Genomic DNA, 23,007 nt, shown 5'->3' on the forward strand with positions numbered 1-23,007 from the left:
GGCCTGGCCTCCAGCTGGTGGGTGACTTGCCCTCCTGCGGATGCAGGGTAGCACTTCTGAGTGGACTTGCTGTCCTGGTTGGCCGAGGCTGCAGAGACTGAAGGTCACGTCTGCGTGTAAATGCAGACTCTCTCCTGGGAAGCGGTGACTCTGAAACAGAGTTGCGGGGGCGGAGGGATTGGAAAATCAGCTGCTGCTCAAAGACCTAACGCCATCCTGGGCTGCATAGCCTGGGGGATCTCAGGACTGGAGACCTGCTCTAGGAATTATTTTGGGGGCGTTCTTTGGCCTGTACTATGCACAATGGTCTCTCCGGGTCTTGGAATCGATGCATTTTAGGATGCAGGGTTCTGGCTGGCCAGGGAGCAGAATGAGCTGGGGCCGGACACAGCTCCTGGCTGGCTCTTGTTGCCACGTTATAAAACCATGGAAACGTCTGGCTGGACAGGACCTTGCGAGGTCATCTAGTCCAGCCCCCCCGTGCTGAGGCTGGACCGAATATCCCTCCGCGACGTTTAAAGAACAGCTGTTCAATGCAATCTCCTTGCGCCTCCGGAAGAGCAAGGCACCCCAGAGCTGCTCAAATCCCACTACCCTCCGAGTGCGCTCGGGAAAGTGCTGGGATTTAGCTAACGCAAGCTAGTTACGCCAGGCCTAAGCGCCCCGTTTTCCTCGCTCACGCCAAGTCGTCCTCGTAGGCCTGTGTCTTTTTCCGCCCCGGCGGCCTGTCTGACGCACGGGGCGTGTTTGTAAAATGGTTTTAGCTCACACAGTTTGACCAAGAGAGACGAGGGAGGGGAGGGGATATATTTGGTTGGACCAGCGTCTGCTGGTGGGAGAGACAAGCTTTCCGTGTCGCTCCAAAGCTGGTCTCTCTCATGGGCGGAATTTGCGCCAATAAAAGTTAGGACCTCCCCCACCGTGTCTCTCCAATATCCTGGGACCAGCACGACCACAGCAGCACCGCCGACAGTGCGTTGAAGAACTCCAGTGTAGACAGCACGTGACAGACGGTAGCTGGTCATGGGGCCTGAACGCGGGCGGCTGACCTCAGCGAGCGTTGTGTCTCGCTCAACGGGGTCAGCTTCTGTGGGGTTGTCGCCGGGATCCTACTCCGGTTCCGCTGCAGCTGGGCCTGGCTTCCTGGCGCTGCAGAGAGAATGCGTCGGCACAGCCGGGCTCCAGCCGCGGAGCTGCCTCTGGGACTGAGCGGCTGGGAGCTGCGCTGGCTGCCCGGCCTACGGCTGGAAGCCGCGCCCTGAGTGTCTTACGAGCCCATCAGCCGCCTGCCTGAGGCTGGTGACCTCGCAGTCCTGGGACCTCCAGCTAAGTCCGTCTGGGTACAGGGACCCTAGCTGGTAAGTTCCTTACCTGTGGCTAGGTCCTGAGTTTTCCTTCCTCCTGCAAGCAGGCTAATAAACGCTTTTGTAATCGCAGCAAGTGGTGCGTGGGTGTGTGCGTGCATGCGTGGGTGTGGACCTGAGCGCACGTGGAGATTCTCACCCCCATCCTCTGAGCTCTCATGTCCCCCCTTTCCTCCACCCACAGAAAAGTCTTCTTCACCGACTACGGGCAGATCCCCAAGGTGGAGCGCTGCGACATGGACGGGCAGAACCGCACCAAGCTGGTGGATAGCAAGATCGTCTTCCCCCATGGCATCACCCTGGACCTGGTCAGCCGGCTGGTGTACTGGGCCGACGCCTACCTGGACTACATCGAGGTGGTGGACTACGAGGGCAAGAACCGGCACACCATCATCCAGGGCATCTTGGTGAGCGAGCGCCAGCCAGGGAGGGGTCCCTAGAGATCAGAGCTGTGCATATGATCCCTGTTATTTATTAGGTGCATTGCCTCAGAGCCCCAGCCCTGTGCCGGGCGCTGTACAAAAGGCTTACCCCGGCTCTTGCTTCCTTTCGATACCCCCGCTGGCCTGGTCTAGGGCCTTGTCTAGATGCAGGAGTGTCAGCAGTGCAGCCCGCTCCTAAACAGACCCCTGCAGTGACAAAGTAGGTTTTGGCTTCTGGCCCTGGGGGTCGTGTGCTGGCACAGTGGCACCGGATTCATTTAACAAAGCGATTTTGAAAGCCCTGGTGCACACGGCGGTGTGGACTCTGTGAGTCTGGTTTAAGTCAAGTGTAGCCGAAGTCGAGCAGGAGCAGCTTTAAGCTAAATAGAAGTGAGCCGCTCTTAAACCCAGCAGCCGTGTCTAGATGGGGATTTGCAGGTGTATTAGAAGATGGTCGCGAACAAGAGTTGTAGGCCAGGAAGTCTAGGTGGTAATACCTGCGATGCTGGCTGGGTTAATACCCCCGCTCCCCAGACACACAGTTGTAGTGCATGTTACCCGGCACCTTCTAACAGCATCCCTAGTGTAGCAACTAGTGAGACCTCGGTTAGGCCCCGGTGTGATGCCGAGGCACCGTAGCGGGTCCTTAACGGGAGTGGAACCGTAACTGACCGGCCTTGTCTCTGCTCGCTGCTCAGTCGAGCCGACTGAGAATTTTCCGACTAAGCAGTTTTTCATCAGAAAAGACCAGTTTGTGCAAACAGAAACTATTTGCGGGAACGGGACAGGTCCAGGGAATCTCCCAATTGGAAACGTTTTTTGGGGAAAAACAAAGTTTCCAAACTGGCAAACATTTTCAAATCAAAGGCTCCAACAGCCTGTTTGGTTTAGCAATTTGAGTTAATTTCTACAAAAGAAACAAGAGGAGTTGGGTTTTTTTTAGATCTGGGAAATTCTCGCGGGATGGGAAAACCATTTCCCACCCCGTTCTGGTGCTGAGTGGGGTCCGACACGCGCATGGCTCGACCCACTGGCTCGGCCTGCCTCCTTTCCCTAGTCTGGTCAAGGCAGATTTCCATGGTTTCCCATCGCGCCCCGGATGCCGCTGCGTTAAGCGCCACCCCCTGCACTAGTGCTCAGAGGGCGTGAGAGGCGGGGATCCCAAGCTCCGCTCCTGAGGCTGTCTGCTTACGCTCGCCCCGGTGCGTTGCCTTTCAGATCGAGCATCTCTACGGCCTGACCGTCTTCGAGAACTACCTCTACGCCACCAACTCGGACAATGCCAACGCCCAGCAGAAAACCAGCGTCATCCGGGTCAACCGCTTCAACAGCACCGAGTACCAGGTGGTCACCAGGGTGGACAAAGGGGGAGCGCTGCATATCTACCACCAACGACGGCAGCCCACAGGTAAGGGGCTGGCGTGCGGGAACGAGCCCCTCCCTCACCTGTCGGGGCTTGGGAGCCTCAGAAGTGATTGAAGTGCCCAGCGAAGGTGCAGGCCTTGTCAGTTCTCCTGGTGGGCTGGGATGGGACAATGCGGTGTCTGGCTTCGGGCTGCCCCGGGGCCTGGCTTATTTGTTTGAGCAAAGTGTTCCCCGTGCCTGAAAGCCCAGCGGGCAAAGGAGCGTGATTGTTCCAGGAAAGCAGAGGGGCATAGGCTCGAAATTAGACGTGATTCACAAGGACGTAGGAGCCGACTTCTGCGCCTCATCTAGTGCCGTATCCCACCATGTGGGGACAGACCCACCGGTCCATCCAGTCCTGTGTCCTGCCCATGCAGGGTCAGACCCACCGGTCCATCCGATCCTGTATCCTGCCGGTAGGGGGTCAGACCTGCTGCTCCATCCGATCCCGTGTCCTGCCCGTGCGGGGTCAGACCCGCTGCTCCATCCGATCCCGTGTCCTGCCCGTGTGGGGTCGGACCCGTTGCTCCATCCGATCCTGTGTCCTGCCCGTGTGGGGTCGGACCCGCTGCTCCATCCGATCCCGTGTCCTGCCCGTGCGGGGTCGGACCCGCTGCTCCATCCGATCCCGTGTCCTGCCCCTGCGGGGTCGGACCCGTTGCTCCATCTGTCTGATCCCGTGTGGGCACAGAACTACCTTAAAGCACTAGAGTCAGCCGCTAGGGCCCAGATCCATGAAGGTATTTAGGAGCTTCCAGACTTTTGTGGATGTTGGCCTAGGTTCCCAGCCACTGTCTGTGGAGGGGGCTCGGGCACCAAGCAGCGCCGTCATCCCGTGGGGCTCCCGCATTCTCCCCCCGACCCCCCGGGACTCTTGAGTGTTTCATTCCTCTGGTTGGCGTAGCCCGAGCTGCTATTTTTAATCGGTTGCTGCTCATTGGCGCGTCTCCACCCTCTGCTGTCTCTCCAGGAGAGAGAAATGACAGCTGTCCCTAGCGGCTCCGCCGACTGGGGCTCAGGCCGGCTTGATTAATTACCGTCTCGCGGAAAAGAGGGAAGGAAAATGGAGCAGATGAGGCCTCTTGAAATATTAATGGCCCTTACGTACGGCTGCTGGTTCCCTCCCCTCTCTGGCGCTAACCTGTCCATGCCTGCTGCTCCTGTTTGCTAGAAACCCTTTGGAGTGGTTAAAGGCTCCAGTGCAGGGTGGATTGTCCCCCTCTCCCCCTGCCTTCCCTTTAGTTAATCAATTTGCAAGTTTAAAATCCTCTTAGCGTCTCCGGCCCGCTCAGCGGTTTCCAAAATACAAAACTAAGCTGTGGATTTGGGCGCGGGGGGAGCGCGGCGCGATCCGAGACGGTCTCCGTGCGACGCTGGCTCGCTGGAGGCGCCCGGCCGGGCGGGGAGCAGAATTGGCAAAAGCCAGCTTGGGAGTGCTGCAGAAATGGGCCCCAGTCCTCGCTGGTATTGAGCGTCTGGAAGATGGGGGTCGCCCTGGGTAGGGTGAGAGAGTCCCTGCCCCACAGATAGGCTCGGGAGAAGAAAGAGACAGGGTTGCCTGGTGGATGGAGCTCTGGGCTGGCACACTGGAGGCCTGGGCTCTGCCACTGACTTCCTGGGTGACCTTGGACAAGTCCCTTCCTCTTGCTGTGCCTCAGTTTCCCTCTCTATAGTGTGGGAGAATGATACTGGTGTGCCGGGAGCGCCCTGGCTGAGCAGCATCATCACACAGGGAGCTGGTGGCAGAGGCGAGAATTGAATGGACCCCAGCCCGGTTCTGTAACCACAAGGCCATTCTGCTCACGTTATGCCACCTCCTTGCGGCTTGGCAGGCCGTTCTGTACGAGGTTTCCAAGGGCAGGCGGCTTTGCCCTAGAAGCGCATTGATGGGGTTGGCTAGACGGCGATGCACGGCCACTAACTCAGGTGCTTGGTCTTTGCCGTTAAAGTGCGGAGCCACGCCTGTGAACCGGACCAGTTCGGCAAACCTGGAGGCTGCTCTGACATCTGCCTCCTCGGGAACAGCCACAAGACCCGGACTTGCCGGTGCCGATCTGGATTCAGCTTGGGCAGCGACGGGAAGTCTTGCAAAAGTGAGTAGAGTTCCTGATCCAGGAGCCGGAGCAGGGGGTCGGCTAGGGAGGGAGAACAAACTGCAGCTCCTCTGGGAAGGGAGGGAGCAAGGCAGTTACATTGGGAAGTGTTCGGATAGTCTGGCGGTATCTGCACGGCGAATACTCCCGTTTGCGCGTGCAAATCAGGCAGTAGCAGACTCCAGTGGGCACTTGTGCAATCAGAGGTAGCTGCATGCAGAACACAGGCATTTGTGCGTGCAAATCAGGCGTTCCTTGCACAAAGGGGCACTCGTGCATGCAGAGCTCCATTTGTGCGTGCAGTTGTGTGATTCGTGCGACAGAACAATGACACAGCTAGGTCTGGAAAAGCTTTTGCTCTGGGGCATTGCAAAAACGGGCTTTATCCCTGCGGGGGGATATCCATTGGGGGGTGGGAATCTTACTGGCCCTGAACCCCTCCTGGGGCAACTAGAGACTAGAAACTCTTCTTTGGTTGTGGCTAGCACCGGGCAGCAGTACAACCTCGAATTCACCCGGGGCAGCCAAGAGGATCCGTTGTGAAAAGCCACAAAGTGAAAAACACGATTACATTAGTCACTGGGTGTTGCTCAATTTCCCCTTTTCCCCACCCCAGCCCTCATCCTGAGCGGTGGGTAATTTCAGCGGAAGTTTCAGAGGGATTTGCTGACGCATGGATTTGTTTCCCTGCATGTTGTTAATACCGAGGGCGTCATGCGAGCCGCAGAGCAAAAAGTCGGTTTGGTGCCGCTCAGCGCCACGTTGTGGTGACGCCGGCTGTGCCGGATCAAACAGCCGCCCGGCGACCCGGTGGGGTCTGTGCGGTGACCTCCGCGGTGTGGGAATTTTCCCAGCCTGCGCCCGCTGTGAAGTCCAAACTCGCTCCCTTCCCCGGAGCATGGCTTTGTTAGCAAAAAACAATCGTCTGTTGTAAAGCTCATCTTACACCTTTTCCCAAAGCTGGTCCGCTCCCAGAGAGCCTCCTTCAGCTCGGCTCAGCCCGGTGGCCCCTTCCTTAGTGGTGAGGGGTTATTGTTGGTTCCCAATTAATTCTGAGTCAGCGAGCTGGGGGATTGCAGGGTTCTGGTCCCAGAATCTGTCTCAGCAGAATCCAGGCGATCTCCCCACCCTAGACGCTCGCACTGAGGGCAGGGCAAAGCTTTCTGTAAAGACCCCAAAGCACCGACCCACGTAAGAAGGTGGCAGACATCCAGAGTGTCATTCCTCCTGCACGCATAGCCTGCCTCGGGGATCTGGCGGAAAGAGACGCAGGTCAGCCCTGTGCCTGGCCTGCCAAGCGAGCCCAGCTCCAGACCGAGATCGGCCCTCCCTTCGTACAGGGGGCTCTGGGCTGTGATGGGGCTTGGGGGCCCCATATTCATCCATATGCCCAGCCTGCCTTGGCTATGTCTAACTTCCTCACCCTAATAATGTTTCCACACCTGTATCCTATAGGTCAGCGTATTCGTAATTTGCACTTATTACCATAGACGTCAGTTGGTTGCCTCGGCAACTTTATGGTTGAGCATTTGCCAACATTTTATCCTAAAATATCCCAGCCTAGTGTCGGTTCAGAGTTCTCGTGGTTACCTGGCAGAAACGTCCCCCTTCAGCGCACCTTCCCCAGCTCCCCAAAACTCCAGGTGGCTGTTGGGCCGGTCAGCCAGAGCGCACAGGCCTCGAAACCTGCTGCTAACGGCGTGAGCTGACGGCTCACGGGGCACAGGCCTGTCGGTTCCTTTGCGCCCCTGCTGATGAAGCTAATTCAGTGGGCTGCAGCCCACGTCCTCAATCCCCTCTCCCCGGAGAGCAGATGCCCCTCCCTTGGAGCCGGGGGGGTAACGCTGCCAGCGGGGCGGGGGTTCCAGGCGATCAGTGGGTTTTGCATTGCTGGTCTCCTCTTTCATTCAGCCCCAATGCTTCCTTGCATCATGATTGTCACGGGGCAAGCCAGAGCATTGCACGCTGGGACCCTGCACTGTGCCGCTGCGTGCATGCGTGATCCCAGCGCCGGGAGCGCCGCGCGTCTCAGAACCGGCGTGCTGGGAACCGGCCTGACTCTGTCCTTCCAGCCTGGCCCCACCCCACCCCCTTTGCCTTGCAGAGCCGGAGCATGAGCTGTTCCTGGTGTACGGGAAGGGTCGCCCCGGCATCATCCGGGGCATGGACATGGGGGCCAAGGTGCCAGACGAGCACATGATCCCCATCGAGAACCTGATGAATCCCCGGGCCCTTGACTTCCACGCCGAGACGGGCTTCGTCTACTTCGCCGACACCACCAGCTACCTGATCGGGCGCCAGAAGATCGACGGGACGGAGCGCGAGACCATCCTGAAAGATGGTACGGGCCGGGGGGGGCAGCCCTTGGGCTCTGCCAGCGCACGGCCCAGCGAAGGCAACGGGGGACCCTCCCCTCTGGCTCCGGGGGGTCGCTGGCTCCAGGCCCGGGATTGCCAGGAGGACAGTGCGTCTTCCTTTCTCCACCCCCAGGAGGTGTCCCCGGACAGATCTGAGCCTGAGGGCTGCTGCTGTTATTCCCCCCCCAGGGTGTCCCAGGAGCACGGGACTCGCCGGACTGGATTGGACCAGGGTCCGTCTAGCTGAGCGCTCTGTCCCCCAGCAGTGGCCAGCACCAGCCGCTGCAGAGGGAGGGGGCTGAAATCCTGCAGTTTACAGGCTAACCTGCCCGCCAGAGGCATTTCCTCCTGACCACCCTTCAGCTCGGTCAGGTCATGCCCTGGAGCATGACCATGAGGAACCTCAGGGAAACCTGCCTGGGGAGCCAGCCTGTATTAGGTATCTGGCGTTGCTAGGAGACCACCCCACCTGCCCCGAGCGAAATCCTGCACCCCTTTTAGCGGACGGGCTCCTGCTAAGCAACTCATTTCGGTCCCTCACGTGGTTGCTACACAGCAGGTTGTTCTGTGTTGGCTCCTGCATCTCCTGCCTAGCGGTAAAGCCGGCCCAGCTCACTGGTGGAGTGTCGCAGCTTGCATTAGTGATGGTCGCGTGCCAGCCCTCCCCGGGCACTGTGACGCGCTCCCCAGGCCAGGCAGGCGACGGGTCCTGGGACTGCCGAAGTGACCCGTTGGCTTAGATTGGGAACTAGAGGGTGGAGACCCAGGCCCGGCGCGATGCTGCAGGTGGAATTCCCCATGGGTAGGGATGGATCCAGGTCCTTTCCTTGGGGCTTTGTTTGGTGGCTAATCCAAGCAAGGGCCAGGATGCGTACGGGCCTGTCGCATCCACTTGGCCTCTCTGCCTCCGGCACGTCCTCGGCCAGCTGGCGGAGGTTTCTGAATCGTGGTCTCTCTCCCACGCAGGCATCCACAATGTGGAAGGGATCGCCGTGGACTGGATGGGGAACAACCTGTACTGGACGGACGACGGCCCCAAGAAGACCATCAGCGTGGCGCGGCTGGAGAAGGCCGCCCAGACCAGGAAGACGCTGATCGAAGGGAAGATGACGCACCCTAGGGCCATCGTGGTGGATCCCTTGAATGGGTGGGTGGCGGTGAATGGCTCCGGGAGTGCAGGGCCCTGACCTCTGCTGGGGTCTGTGCAGTGCCTGGCATGACGGGACCCTGATCTCGGTCGGGGTCTGTGCAGCACCCGGCACAACCATCTAGTCCAACTCCTGTGTGACCCAGACTAGAAAATTTCACTCTGGCGATTTCCACAGCGGGAGAGGAACCGTCCTTTCCTGCTGCCTGCTTCTGCCCAGCTGTGCCCGCCTGGCTGTTCCCCCCGCTGTGCCCGCCTGGCTGTTCCCCCCGGCTGTGCCCGCCTGGCTGTTCCCCCCGGCTGTGCCATGCTCCGCGAGAGGAGGCCGCCTGGCCGCTCACACAGAACATCCTGCTTGTGGGAACGGTTCAGACAGGCCCTGCGGCGGGCGGGGGAGCAGAATTGCAATGTGTACGCACTTGTCATGGGCTCACCCTGCCGTGGGGAAACGGGGGAGGTCAGACATTTAGCCCCAGCGGCCTTGACAGATGTCACGCTTCCTCCTGTCAAAGACTGCGCCCCCCAGGAACAGTCAGCTGCCTGTCAGAGCAGGAATCTCCTGCACCATGTGCTGGCTCAGGGTTTCCCATCGGCAGTGGGAAGAGCCGGCCAGAGGCCCTGACCCAAGAGGACTCCACCCCTCCCGCTCTGCTCAGCCCAGTTCTGACCCAGGAATGCAGCGAAGTGGGTCAGGGTCCCGGTGTCTGGCCATGCATTGGTCCCTTCGCTCTCGGCGGGGAACGGGGCGAGAGCGGCCTGGGCGCCTCCATCCTTTAACCAGATGGAAATGGGCTTCTGGCTCTGAGGATCGACTTCCCGGGGCCCGCGGCTCACGGGGCCGGCAGGAGAGGTCTTCCCGGGGCTTGTGATGAGGTGCTGGGTGGTGGGGAAGAAATGACGCTGAAAATACCCGCCCGCAATGCCGCTGGGGAAGGACGTCCGGCCGCTGCTTGGGACAGAGACCTAATGAACTGTCTTAGCAGCTGTAGGCCCCGGCTGAGATCAGGGCCCCATACCTGGGGAGCTCACGGTCTAAATAGACTGAGGGTGGGAGGGGAAACTGAGGCACAGAGCGAGGCAGTGTCTTGGGCCACTGTCACCCAGCAGGCCAGCGGCAGAGCCAGGGATACAATCCAGGCCTTCCTGCGTCTCCAGCCAGTGCTCTACCCACTAGGCCACGCTGCCTGACGCCCCTCTCTCTCTCTCTCTTAGCTGGATGTACTGGACCGACTGGGAGGAGGACCCCAAGGACAGTAAGAGGGGCAAGATCGAACGGGCCTGGATGGACGGCTCCAACCGCAACGTCTTCATCACCTCCAAGACGGTGCTTTGGCCCAACGGGCTGAGCCTGGACATCCCGGCCAAGGTCCTCTACTGGGTGGACGCCTTCTACGACCGCATCGAGATGATCTTTCTGAACGGCACCGAGCGCAAGGCGAGCGGACGCCCCCTCCTCCCCTCTGGCCGGCCGCGATGGCCTTCCCGTTAAGGACGCGTTTGCTGGGAGGGAGCTCAGGGATAATTTTCCCCCACTGATCCCTCCCACCGCTTCACAAAATGTCCGTGGGCTGGGGCTGTCCTCTTGGACTAGACGGGGGGCTCACTCCATCCCCCCTCCATAACAGCGTCACCCCGTCTCCTGCCCCAGCACTCTGGATCCCAGCGTCCCATCTCGCTGGTCCCTCGAGCGTCCGTCTGCTCTGCGGCCCCCAGCCTCCCTGAGCCCGGAATCCTGTTCATCTGCTCTGCCCAGCAAGGGGGCAAGGCGGGCTTTCCCCCCACCCCCAGAGCTGCCCCTTTTTCCTTAACCCTCCGCTCCCCGGAGCTGGGCTCCCTCTGTCTCCCCCGGCCAGGACGAGCCATGTTCTCTCTCTCCCGCCCATGCAGATTGTCTACGAGGGCCCGGAGCTGAACCACGCCTTTGGCCTCTGCCACTACAGCAACTTCCTCTTCTGGACGGAGTACCGGAGCGGCAGCATCTACCGGCTCGACCAGGCGTCCAAGGCCGTCACCCTGCTGCGCAACGAGCGCCCGCCCATCTTCGAGATCCGCATGTACGACGCCCAGCAGCAGCAAGGTACGGGGCTGGGGTGTGTGTGTGTGTGTGTGTGTGTGTGTGTGTGCAACCGCTCGCCCTGGTGCACAGGCAGCGTGAAATGGTGCGATTGACTGCACGGGGGCGCTGGGCCCTGGGGGGAGCCCGCTGCCCTTGCTCCGTCCCGGGGCAGGCGCCGGAGGGAACCGGCTGGGACTTCGGTGCTTTCTCTCTCTCTGCCCCTAGGTCCCGGCCATACCGGGAGGGGGCCCTGTCTGAAAGAGATCCTGATCTGGGGCTGGGAGGTCAAAGCTGGAGGGGCCTCGGGCCACATCTAGGGCTCCTCAGTCTGGGTGCTGGGCCCCCCTGGATCCCTCCCTCTGCCCCCCGGCTGTCAGCCCCGGTGCTTTCTGCTCCCCTGGCCGCTGTTCTGCCTGCTTGTTCCTGCCCCCCAGGTGTTTCCCCTCCTGTCATTTCAGGCCACTGCCCCCAACTGGCCCCCTGCAAAGGACCCCTGGGGCCGGTTGGGGGCATGGTCGCCCCCTGCAGTCACCCCCCCCCCCCCCGCCCTAGGGACTTCCTTCACCAAGGAGTGGAACACTAACCGTGCAAGGGGTCCTGCACAGCTCAACAGGGCTTCGGTGCCTTGCTGAATTGGGCCTAGTTGTGGGTCCCGGTTTTCCCCAGGGGCTGAGCCCCCAGCAGCCCCCATTGCAGCCAGTCAGCCTCCTCTCCCCCCCCCCCCCCCCGTCTGGCTGTTCTCACTCCCTGCCTTGCCCCCTGCAGTGGGCACCAACGACTGCCGTGTCAACAACGGGGGCTGCAGCAGCCTGTGTCTGGCCATCCCCCGGGGCCGGCAGTGCGCCTGTGCCGAGGACCAGATCCTGGGCCCCGACTCCGTCACCTGCCAAGGTACGTTGCCATGGTGATCGCTAGGGGACTGTGCCACTAGCAGTAACACCCCCTCGCCGGGTCATGCTTTTGGGGTCTGCAGGCTGCCGAGTCCACCCCCGCCTTAGAGAGAGCGGGTCTCCCAGCCGGTCCCACCCCATTGGACCGGGCGCCCGTTCCCGGCTCTGCTGCTGGGGGACCTCGGGGACTCCCGGTACTGCTCCATGCCTCAGTTTCCCCGTCTGCCAGACACGTGTGTCAGACACAGACAGCGGGCAGGGAGGAGGAGGCGGCAGCCCGGTCCCAGCACAGGGCTGGGAGCCAGGACTTCTGGGTTCTCTCCCTGGCTCTGCGGCTCACCTGCTACGTCGTCAGTTTCCTCGTCTGTGAAATGGGGACAAAGCTCCCCCGGTTTGGCTCCCCCTAAGCGCCCTCATGCAAAGCCTCATGGACCGGGAGCCTGGATCCCCGTCGTCCTGGGCCTCATGCCACAAGGGTCGATCTCGGCTGCTCTGAGCCGGGGAGCATTTCACCCTCCCCTCGTGCTGGTGGGAGCCACGCGGGAGGCCCAGGGCAGTGGGGGGAACCCAGGAGGCCTCCCCATGCGCTGCCGGCTGCAAAGGAAAAGGCCTTTGTCACAATCAACCCCCCTCTCCTGCTTTCTCCTCGGCAGCCAACCCGTCCTACGTGCCCCCTCCGCAGTGCCAGCCCGGGGAGTTCGCCTGCAAGAACAACCGCTGCATCCAGGAGCGCTGGAAATGCGACGGCGACAACGACTGCCTGGACAACAGCGACGAAGCGCCGGAGCTCTGCCGTGCGTAGGAGCCTGGGGGTCCGGGGAGTTCCAGCTGGGTTACACCGTCCTCCGCCACTGGGATGAACAGTGCGCCCCCTGCCTCCCACCCTCACCCACTCCACAGCTCTTTCCCCAGAGAAATCCAGAGTCCGTGCTGGGCTCATGACCTGGTGGAGGTAGTGGTTACAGCAGGGGGGTTGGAGTCAGGACTCCTGGGTTCTGTCCCTGGCTTGGGGAAAGGAGTGAGGTCTAGTGGTTGCAGGAGGGGGCGGGGCTAAAATGTCAGGACACCTGAGTTCTATTTTCACTCTGCCACTGTCTCCCTGTGTAACCTTGGGCAAGTCCCCCCCGGTCCCTCCCCGTGCCTCAGTTTCCCCAAATGGGGCTAATTCCCAGGAGGGCTTGCAGCCTGGCTCCCTGGTGCTCAGATGGAGCCTGCGGGGGAGGGGAGGGGGTTTGCGCCCCAGGGTCCTGAGTCTCCTTCCCCTCCCCCACCCAGACGAGCACACCTGCCCCTCGGACCGTTTCAAGTGCGAGAACAACCGCTGCATCCCCAACCGCTGGCTCTGCGACGGCGACAACGACTGCGGCAACAACGAGGACGAATCCAACTCCACCTGCTCTGGTGAGGAGCCCGTGTGTCCGGCCACCCCCGTGTCCCCGGGGCTGCTTGGAGCCCAGGGCTGGAGAGCCAGCGCCCCGTGGACGCAGCCTTGCAAGGTGCTGGGCCTCCGAGCTGGGCCGCAGCCCGCCCGGGCGCTTAACCCTTTGTGTCCTGCACGGCCACGTGCAAACCGTCCTCAGGGCCTGACCTCGTTTGCAGGCTCACTGCAGCCTCAGCTCCTCCCCCGGCCCCCGCGGATTTGCCCCCATGGCCGCCAGGGTCACTGAAATGCCCTGTGTCTGTCTTGCCCCATGCCCAGCCCGGACCTGCCCCCCCAACCAGTTCTCCTGCGCCAGCGGCCGCTGCATCCCCATCTCCTGGACCTGCGACCTGGATGACGACTGCGGGGACCGCTCGGATGAGTCCTCCTCCTGCGGTGAGTGGGGGGTTGGGGCCTTTCCTCGCTAGGGTGCGCCAGCTCCGATCCGGCCCCAGGGCGGGGGACTGGCCGGCCTGGGGGGGCAGGAGGGAATAACAGGGCTCTGGTCCCAGTGCAGCTGCTTGTCCGTCAGTTTCAGCAGGCGTCCTGGGGTCTGCAGCAGGGGCAGGGAGGGACCCAGCCGTTCTAGCTGCATTGCTGGAGGTGGGAGCAGATCTGGCGACGGGTGGTGGCGTGTAAGTGGACCCAGGGCCTCATGAGCCGCCCCCTGGCTGCTGGGGCTAGAAAGGTCCCCTCCACGCTGGGCGGGTTATTTCACCATGATCTGTGGTCCACCTTCCCCAGCGTCTGGGGCTGATTTGGCCAGGCACTGACGGGGCCCGTTCCCTTCTTCCCCGCAGCTTACCCGACCTGCTTCCCCTTGACCCAGTTCACCTGCAACAACGGGCGCTGCATAAACATCAACTGGCGATGTGACAATGGTGAGTGAGCTCCCCACGCCCGGGGGCGTGACGCGGCGCCACGCGGCCACGGGGAGATCAGAAGCAGGGAGGTGCCCCTGCTGGAGCAGAGGCTGCTTTGGGGGATTCCTTGTGCTCTTTCGGCCACAGATCTCCCCTTCCCGGGCACCTGAATCCACCCGTGGGGCCCCCATGTGTAGGGACTTCACTTGGGTTGGAAATGGACGTGCTTTGCAGCACAGGCCTCGGGTACCCCGCGACCCCCTCTCAGGATGCCCACGCTGGGCTCAGATAGAGTCGAAGCTCTGACTGGGCGCCAGTCCAGGCACTGCCACTGACTGCCTGGCGAGCCCTGGGCACATCCCCTGTCCTCCGCGCCCCAGGGATCTTCCCTGCGATGCAGGGCAAGGGACGCAGCGAGGGTGGTTAGACCGAGGCTTTGGCAGGTGAAACTGGGAATGAGGTTGGGTTTGATCTTTAGGGGTCGCACTTGCTTTGGATGTACAGAACCAGGTGGTTGTGTGGGTGTGCAGTGCAGGTGTGCATGTGTGTAGGTGTGTGTGCGGGTGTGCGTGCAAGTGGCTGGTCTGGTGCACGCGCGTGTGGAAGCCTGTGTGTAGGTGTGCATGTGTGCGTGCAAGTGGCTGGTCCGGTGCACGCGTATGCATACGTGTGGGTGCATGTCTGTAGGTGTGCAGGTGGGGGTGCGTGCAAGTGGCTGTGTGGTGCACGCATGTGCATGTGTGTAGGTGTGCGTGCAAGTGACTGGTGCACGAGTGTGCATACATGTGGGTGCATGTGTGCACACACTGGCTGGTCCAGTCCACCCATGTGCATACGTGTGGGTGTAGGTGTACATGTGGGTGTGGGTGCAAGTGGCTGTGTGGTGCACGTGTGTTCATACATGTGGGAGCGTGTGTGTAGGCGTGCGTGCGGGGGTGCATGCATATGGCAGGGTGTGAATGCGGGGTGCGTCCAGGGGTGCGTATACGCAGGGGGGTGGGTGCATGTGTGTCGGGGGGTGTAATACGTACCCCAGGCTTTTCCCGTGCTCTGAGGCGCAGACAGGTTGGGGGGCAGAGAAATGCTTTAGCCAGTGGCTGGGGAGCAGCCCGGGGGATCCAGCGGAGGGCTGGCCTGGCAGAGCGCCCCCCTGCAGCGCCCCGTTGGGAGCTGCGGGTCTGGGTGCGGATGCAGCAGCCTCCGGCTGGTGCTGGCGAGTTCCTGAGCAGCTGCGCGTTGCGGGACGGGTTTGGGTTCTGAGGCAGGAGATGGGATTTGCCGCAGGGCGTCCCCCGGTTCATATTTGTCGCCATAACGACTAAGCAGCATTAATTTTAATGAACAGGCCTGGAGCGGGCGACGGGCTAGGGGCAGGGGAGCAGGGGCTGCGTTTGCTGGGGTTTTGTGTGAAGACGCAGGCAGAGGGATCCCTTGATTCGTAACAAACTGTTTTCCCAGGGCCGTAATTAACCAGCTGCCTCCCCTCCACAAGGCCGGCTCAGCCGCCCTCAGGTGTTACCTGAGCTTACCACACACGGGCATCGGCCCAGGGGGCTGGGGCAGTTTCTGGGCATTGGAGCTCAGGGCCTTGGCATTTCTCATCACCCAGCCAGCTCCTTTTTGTCCTGCCCCCCAAAAGAACCCCTGCAGGGAGCCATGTGGGGAGGGGACGGAGCCATGTGGGGAGGGGACCGGGCGCCATCCACTGCTTCTGATCTCTCTCCCCCGGGGCCGTTTAACGTTCCCCTGTCGTCCGTGTCCGTCTGTCCAGCTCAGTGTGGCTCTGCCCGTCGGTGGCGGTTTTCTGTTGCTGTGTGTTTTTTGTTCTGTCTTTTCAATGTGCCCACTCGCCTGTCTTTTGTTGTTTTTTGGTTGGTTTCTGTGTTTCAGAGAAGGATTGTGGGGATGGCTCTGACGAAAAGAACTGTCCAAAACCTACCGGTTAGTGCATAGATCAACATGTACCAGAACCCCCCTGCCACCCGTCCCCCAAAGCCTGCCACTTTGCTGGAGAGGGGGTCACATAACTCCAGAAAAGCCACGGTTCCTTGTCGTCCTGACTGAGCCACACGCAGGCAGGGATAAGAGGGGCAAAGTATCTGCTCCAGCGTCCTGCCTCTTGGGCTGTCGTTTACGTCTGTGGATAGCCGGTGTCCGGTTATTATTAATTACCTGGTGCAGTAGCACGCAGGAGCCACAGAACAAGCCAGTCCCTCCTCTAGAGGGCTGCCGGCAGATTAGCCTGCTGGCGTTTCACTCCCGTTTTGCACAGTGGTAAACGATGGCATGAGAAGCTGGGGCCGTGGAAAACCCAGAACACGATTGATCGGGGGTTTCGTTGAAATCTGTAACTGGTGAAAGAGGAGGCAGGAGGAGGGAGATTTTGTTACACGGGAGAAGTGAAGTTATCTGAACAATAGGAGATATCTCATCGGCCGCTCGCTTTGCATTAGGGGAAAAGGGAATTCGGCTGGAAATGGTTTTGAGGGGAGAGGTGTCAGTTTCCTTCCAAACGGATGTGACAGGCAGAAAGACACCGAAACAGAGAGAGACTTAAAGCCAGCGAAGGATGACGGCTGTGATCCACCAAAGGCTGAGGGCTGTCTACACGGAGCGGGTTGTTGTTGGGTTTTTTGCACCATCTTAAATGCTATTAAATCAGTTCAGCTCAGGGAATCAGAGGGCTTGTTTACACGTGACCCGCTGCAGCGCAGGAGAGGTTCTCCACCTCCCCGAGGGGCCGGGACCTCGCTCTGTCTACATGGCGACTTAACTACCTTCCCAGGGATGGGGATTTTTCACCCCCCTGAGCCATGGAGCTGGGTCAATCTAATTTTCTAGCGTAGACGAGCCCGTACAGTCCCCATGACAGTAATATCTGAGCCACTCGCTGTCTCATATCCGAGACCACCCCCCTGCGAGGCAGGGCCATGTACTTATCCCCATGGCAGCCGGGAAACTTGAGTCAGGGAGCAGCTAAGTGGCTGGCTCCATGTCACACAGGGAGCCTGCGGTGGAGTGGGGATTTGAACTCGCATCTCGTGAGCGGCAGGCTGGTGCCTAACCACTGCACCCTCCTTTCTCCGGCCACTGTCTTAGCCCAGATCCAGCATGTGCTCACTAGGGGCTTGCCCAGTGGCGCTGGAACTGTGCATCAACTGGGCCTTCCCTTCCGGGTGGGAGTTGGGCCGTCCCTGTGCACGAGAGATGCCAATAGAAGTGCCGGCGTGCGATGAAATGGGGGAGGGACGTGCTGTGTCTTAGGTATGTTAAGGTAGTGCACGGACAGAGAGGGAGAGGCACCCAGTCTGAGTAGCGAAAGGTGGGAGGGGAAACTGAGTCACCGAGCGGGGCCGCGGCGGGGCCAGTTTGCCAGTGTGAAGGTGACTCCGTGCCAGGCTCCTGGCAGAGCGTTTTAACCTCCGAACCCGTGTGAGAGCCCGCGGTTTTGAAGCTCCGTTCGGGACGGAACCGGACGAGCCTCTCCTTAAAGTGGCAGCGCTCGGGAATTGGCTGGATCCATTCAAACTTCCCGTGGACACTCATTGCAAAGGGGTCCGCGGACGTGCCACCTTCCCCCCATCCCGCCCCCCGCTGGGCGGCGGAGCTCCTCCCGCTGCCCCCCATGGTACATGAGGTGATCTATGCAGTTTCTGTGCTTCGTTTTCTTTTGGTGGCTGTGACGTTAGCGAGCATGTCGGGCTGGAGGGGGGGCGGGGGCTTGGGGGGAGGTGCTGTGGAAGGGGCCAATGCGGGGGGCCCGTCTCGCTCGGCCCCCCCCCCCACCATGCTGTCAATGAAGCTGGCTCGGGTGGACCCCTGGCAGCTCCCAGCTCTGCTCTGCTGGGAGGCGTTCCCCCCGCCCCCAGGGACACTGGGCCACGCTGCCCAGCTCTCTGTGCCTGCTGGCTGCCCGCTGACGTCCCCTTCTTGCCCCCCCGCCTGCCCCGCCCAGACAACGACTGCGGGGACAACAGCGACGAGGCCGGCTGCAGCCACTCCTGCTCCAGCAACCAGTTCAAGTGTAACAGCGGGCGCTGCATCCCCGTGCACTGGACCTGCGACGGTGACAACGACTGCGGGGATTACAGCGACGAGACCCACGCCAACTGCACCAACCAGGGTGAGCCCCCACCTCCTGGAGTCCTGCCTGGCTCCCCCCCACGAGCACCAGCCTCGCCCGGGGGAAGGGGGGGGAGGGCTTTCATGCTTAGGGCCCCCCCGGAGTCAGATCCCTCCCTACCCCGGACCCTGCACCCTGGGTGCCACATCTCCTTGGGTGTCTGCTCCCAGAGCCCCTCCTCCCCTTGGGGGTCTGGACCCCAGGCATCCGATCCTGGGTGCCCCCCATCATTGGATCCTGGTCTTCCCCCTGGCCAGGTGTCAGATCCTGGATCCCCCCCCCCCCCCAGCACTGGATTCCAGGCTCCCCTGTTGCCCCCCGGGTATCGCCCTGGGTGCCCAATCCCACTCCCTGCCCCACACCCGTAGGCGTCGGGTCCTGCCTGCCCCCCGGGCACCCAAAGCCCCCTCGCCGCCTGCGCCGGGTCCCGCCGTGGGGCGCGGCCGGTGATGCTCTGTCGTGTGGGCTCCGTTCCCAGCCACCCGCCCGCCTGGGGGCTGCCACACGGACGAATTCCAGTGCCGGCTGGACGGGCTGTGCATCCCCATGCGCTGGCGCTGCGACGGCGACACGGACTGCATGGACTCCAGCGACGAGAAGAGCTGCGAGGGCGTCACCCACGTCTGCGACCCCAACGTCAAGTTCGGCTGCAAGGACTCGGGTAACGGGCCCGGGGGGGGCCTCGATCCAGCCTGGGGGGTGGGGCGGGAGAGGGGGCGCTAGATCCCAACGGGGGGAGGGGGGCAGGGGCCTTTCACCAGCCTCCCTTTGGATCCCCGCGGCACCTGGGTCTGGCATCCCTGGGCTCACGCCCCTGAGAACGGAGCTGCTTGAAACGTCTCTTTAAAATACCGATTGTGAGGACATTTGGCCTGGGTGGTTTTTGAACGTGATATTTTTAACCTACCACCTCCCCCCACTTTGATTTCCTTGAAATTTTCCATCTTCCGACAAATTTGGATGGAAACTGTTTTTCTGTCTCATTTTTGAAATGTTTTTTTCCCCAGAGTTTTTTTTTTGGGGGGGCCTCATCGCCTTCCCGTTTTTCATTGGGCGGCTTAGCCAGAGGGCGGGAGATATTTTAAACTCTCCATCCCAAATTGAAACATTTTCCTTTATTCATTTTTGTTTCCAATTTCTCCTTTTTCCTCCCCCCAAACTTTCAGAATTCAAACATTTTCGGTTCCCCTCCCTGTCAAAAACAGTTCAAACTTTGAACATTTTCCTTCCCCCAGTTTTCAAAATTCAACCTCCGTCCCTTCCCGGAAACTGTCCAAACCGAATGACTGGTTGAAAACATTCAAACTTCCCAGTTGGGGCCAAAAAAAGAAACGACAGGTCGTTCACAAGGAAACAAGTGCTAGGGTGACCAGATGTCCTGATTTTATAGGGACAGTCCTGATATTTGGGGCTTTGTCTTATATTGCTGTCTATTACCCCCCACCCCTGTCCCGATTTTTCACACTTGCTGTCTGGTCACCCTAACAAGTGCCAAGGATGAAAAAAAAAGAAAGGGAAAAACTGGGAGGGGAAACCAGTTAACAGCCAAGTGTTAAAATCAGAAACAGCACAAAATGAAACCCATCAAAGAGGAAAAGTCAAGAACAAAAATGTATGACGCTAAATTAAGCAGTAATTAAAATGAATAATAATTAGTAAATATCAACAATTATTGACATGAATTTAATGCATTTAGTAACTCGCAGTAAGAGCCGGAATGTCCCCCCACAGCTGTGCTGTTGTGACTGTAATTGGGGGAGATGGATCCTAGATTCAAGTGGCCCCCACCGCTGACGACAGCTCCCTGGGGAGGCAGGTCCAGGGCTGGGGCACCCATGCTTAGCACCCACCAGCCACTGCTGTTTGGTGGTGCCTCCAATCAGCTGTTTGGTGGCACACCCCTCCGCCCCAGGCGTGGGGGCGGGAAGAGGCGGAGCAAGAGCGGGGCCTTGTGGGAGGGGACAGAGCAAGGGCAGGCCCCTCGCGTCCCCGTCCCCCCACTATGTCTCACGCCGCCCCTTCTCCCCTCCCGCCCCCAGCCCGCTGCATCAGCAAGGCCTGGGTGTGCGACGGAGACAGCGACTGCGAGGACAACTCGGACGAGGAGAACTGCGAGTCGCTGGTGTGCAAGCCGCCCTCCCACACCTGCGCCAACACCACCTCCGTCTGCCTGCCGCCCGACAAGCTGTGCGACGGCACCGACGACTGCGGCGACGGCTCCGACGAGGGCGAGCTGTGTGGTGAGCCGCGGGGGCGTCAGGACTCCTGGGTTCTATTCCTGACTCGGGGCGGGGTCGAGTGGTTAGAGCGGGCGGGGAGCCAGGGTTCTCTCGCCGAGGGGCCCCTGCCGCCAGGGGTGACCATGGCCACGCTCTCTCCCCGCAGACCAGTGCTCTCTGAACAACGGCGGCTGCAGCCACAACTGCACGGTGGCCCCGGGCGAGGGCATCGTCTGCTCCTGCCCGCTGGGCATGGAGCTGGGCGCCGACAACCGGACCTGCCAGATCCAAAGCTACTGCGCCAAGCACCTCAAATGCAGCCAGAAGTGCGAGCAGGACAAGTACAATGTCAAGTGCTCCTGCTACGAGGGCTGGATGCTGGAGCCCGACGGCGAGAGCTGCCGAAGCCTGGGTGAGCGGGCAGCCGGGGGGGGGGGGCTGGAGCCCGGGGAGCAGCACCGCCAGGCCCCCGGCATTCCAGGGGGCGATTGGCACGGGCGGGCAGGTCGGGGGCTGAGCCTGGTTCCCTCAGCATCCGGAGTAACACCCCAACTGGAGGGAGCGCGTGTGTGCTCCTGTGTGCACCGCAGAGACGCCGGGGGGAAACCGGTGCCCGTTGCTCCTGTGTTATAACTGGGCACCTGCCCCTTCCTGGCAGTGCGGCTCTGCCTGCAGCCTGGCTGGCCCCAACCTCCCCTTGATGCCCCTTTTGCTCGCAGACCCCTTCAAGCCCTTCATCATCTTCTCCAACCGCCACGAGATCCGGCGCATCGACCTGCAGAAGGGCGACTACAGCGTCCTGGTGCCCGGCCTGCGCAACACCATCGCCCTCGACTTCCACCTCAACCAGAGCTCCCTCTACTGGACGGACGTGGTGGAGGACAAGATCTACCGGGGGAAGCTGCTGGAGAACGGGGGTTAGTGGTGGGAATGGACGCCGCCGCGCAAAACCCTGTGACCGCCTCACAGAGCCACGTGCTGTGGTGCACAGACGCACCTGGGGTAGGGCGGGGGCACATGGAATTCGAACTCTCCAGCTCCAGTTCCAAAGCTGTCACCTTGGCCCTGAATCTGAGCAAGTATCCCACCGCTGACACCATTCCGTCACCGCGCACCCTTCCAGCCGCCCACCAGATTGCTGTGAGGGGAACCCAACCCTCAGGGTCCCCGGGTGGTGTGAGCCTCCGGGAGCCAAGACAAGACAACGTAGCGGGAGTGGGAGCAGGAATCTCCACCTGCAGGGCGGGGAGCTGCCTGTGGCTGGAGGGGATGTTGCAGAGGGAAATCCGTCCCTTGGAGCTAGTCCTTACCCTCCCCCAGCCCCGGGGGGCCGTGCCAAGGCTAGAGCATTCAGCCCCAGATAATGATACCTTTCTGCCTTTAACGGCTGATCGTTATGTGGGAGTTAATTAGCATTCCCAGCAATTCTCTAATGGTAATTACAACCCGGCAGCTGAGCGTGCTGAAAGCTCGTCCTAACCCGATTAGCGCCTTCAGGAGCCTGAAATTCCATGGGGAGAGAAACTCGGGGTGCAGCGCCCCAGGGATGGGGGGTTCTCCAGTGACTCAGCTCATGGGGCAGAAGTCCCACAGCTCAGCTCCTTGCTTTGGCCTCAGGACAAGGGGCCGGGTTTTCCCCAGGGCTTGAGAGAGTCTGAAAACCAGGCCACAAGGGGCCCTTCGGGGCTGTGGGTCGGGACTGAGGGGCACCGCAGAGCTGGGGGGAGCCCAGGGCTGGGATATCGGGGGCTGTGGGTGGGGCCTGAGGGGCTGCAGGTGGGGACTGAGGGGCACCGGCAGAGCTGGGGGTGGGGTGGCAGGGGCTGTGGGTAGGATGGGATTTTGCAGCAGAGGCTTCACGTTGCTTTTGGAGGCTGTCTGTGGGAGGAGCTGAGCCCCCTCTGGGCTCCTGGCGGCCAGCGGGGAGGAGATGGGGGGCCGGGCCTCAGCCCTGATGGTGCCGCACTCCCTGCCCTGTCCTGCAGCTCTCACCAGCTTCGAGGTGGTGATCCAGTACGGGCTGGCCACGCCCGAGGGCCTGGCCGTGGACTGGATCGCCGGCAATATCTACTGGGTGGAGAGCAACCTGGACCAGATCGAGGTGGCCAAGCTGGACGGCACCATGCGCACCACGCTGCTGGCCGGGGACATCGAGCACCCACGCGCCATCGCCCTCGACCCCCGCTACGGGTGGGTATGGGGGCCGCCAGGGGGGCAGGGGCAGCCCCTGGGTCTGGTGAGCTGCAGGGTGGCCGAGCACCCCCGGGCTCTGCCATGGAGCCCCAGTCAGAGCTGGGCGCTAGTGGCGGAGCACCTGGAGCTGGGAAGATTTGGGGGGGGGGGGGGCGTTGCCATGGCAATACGGAGATGACTCACCCGAAGCTGCTGAGGCCGCGGTTGATGGGAGGTTAGCGACCACCCTGAGAACGGGGGGAGGGGGTCACCCTGCCCCCCTCTGGCCCAGATACAGGGGTGATTGGCTCCCCCCCAGAGCCACGCTCCCCCTTTCCCTCTGCCCCCCTCGCCAGCGACAGGCCTTCTGACTCCCCCTTCCTGCCCTCCCCAGCATCCTGTTCTGGACGGACTGGGACGCCAGCCTGCCTCGCATCGAGGCAGCTTCCATGAGCGGCCAGGGCCGGCGCACAATCC

At 61.4% G+C, this 23,007-nt stretch overlaps 1 protein-coding gene across 1 annotated transcript in view; it reads left to right on the forward strand.

Moving 5' to 3' along the window:
* The window catches only part of LRP1 (LDL receptor related protein 1), a gene marked incomplete in the record, with an annotated part of 192,333 nt that overhangs the window by 106,064 nt on the left and 63,262 nt on the right, over positions 1–23,007 (forward strand). The window contains 19 exon segments of the mRNA XM_034792604.1: positions 1,549–1,771; positions 3,005–3,194; positions 5,140–5,283; positions 7,388–7,624; positions 8,607–8,787; positions 10,000–10,222; positions 10,675–10,864; positions 11,609–11,734; positions 12,387–12,527; positions 13,009–13,134; positions 13,433–13,549; positions 13,954–14,034; positions 17,972–18,139; positions 18,618–18,800; positions 20,179–20,379; positions 20,525–20,770; positions 21,078–21,275; positions 22,344–22,548; positions 22,925–23,007. Coding sequence (XP_034648495.1) covers positions 1,549–1,771; positions 3,005–3,194; positions 5,140–5,283; positions 7,388–7,624; positions 8,607–8,787; positions 10,000–10,222; positions 10,675–10,864; positions 11,609–11,734; positions 12,387–12,527; positions 13,009–13,134; positions 13,433–13,549; positions 13,954–14,034; positions 17,972–18,139; positions 18,618–18,800; positions 20,179–20,379; positions 20,525–20,770; positions 21,078–21,275; positions 22,344–22,548; positions 22,925–23,007 — 3,263 coding nt within the window.

This window comes from Trachemys scripta, chromosome 16, assembly GCF_013100865.1.
Source record: "Trachemys scripta elegans isolate TJP31775 chromosome 16, CAS_Tse_1.0, whole genome shotgun sequence".
Lineage (NCBI taxonomy): Eukaryota > Metazoa > Chordata > Testudines > Emydidae > Trachemys > Trachemys scripta.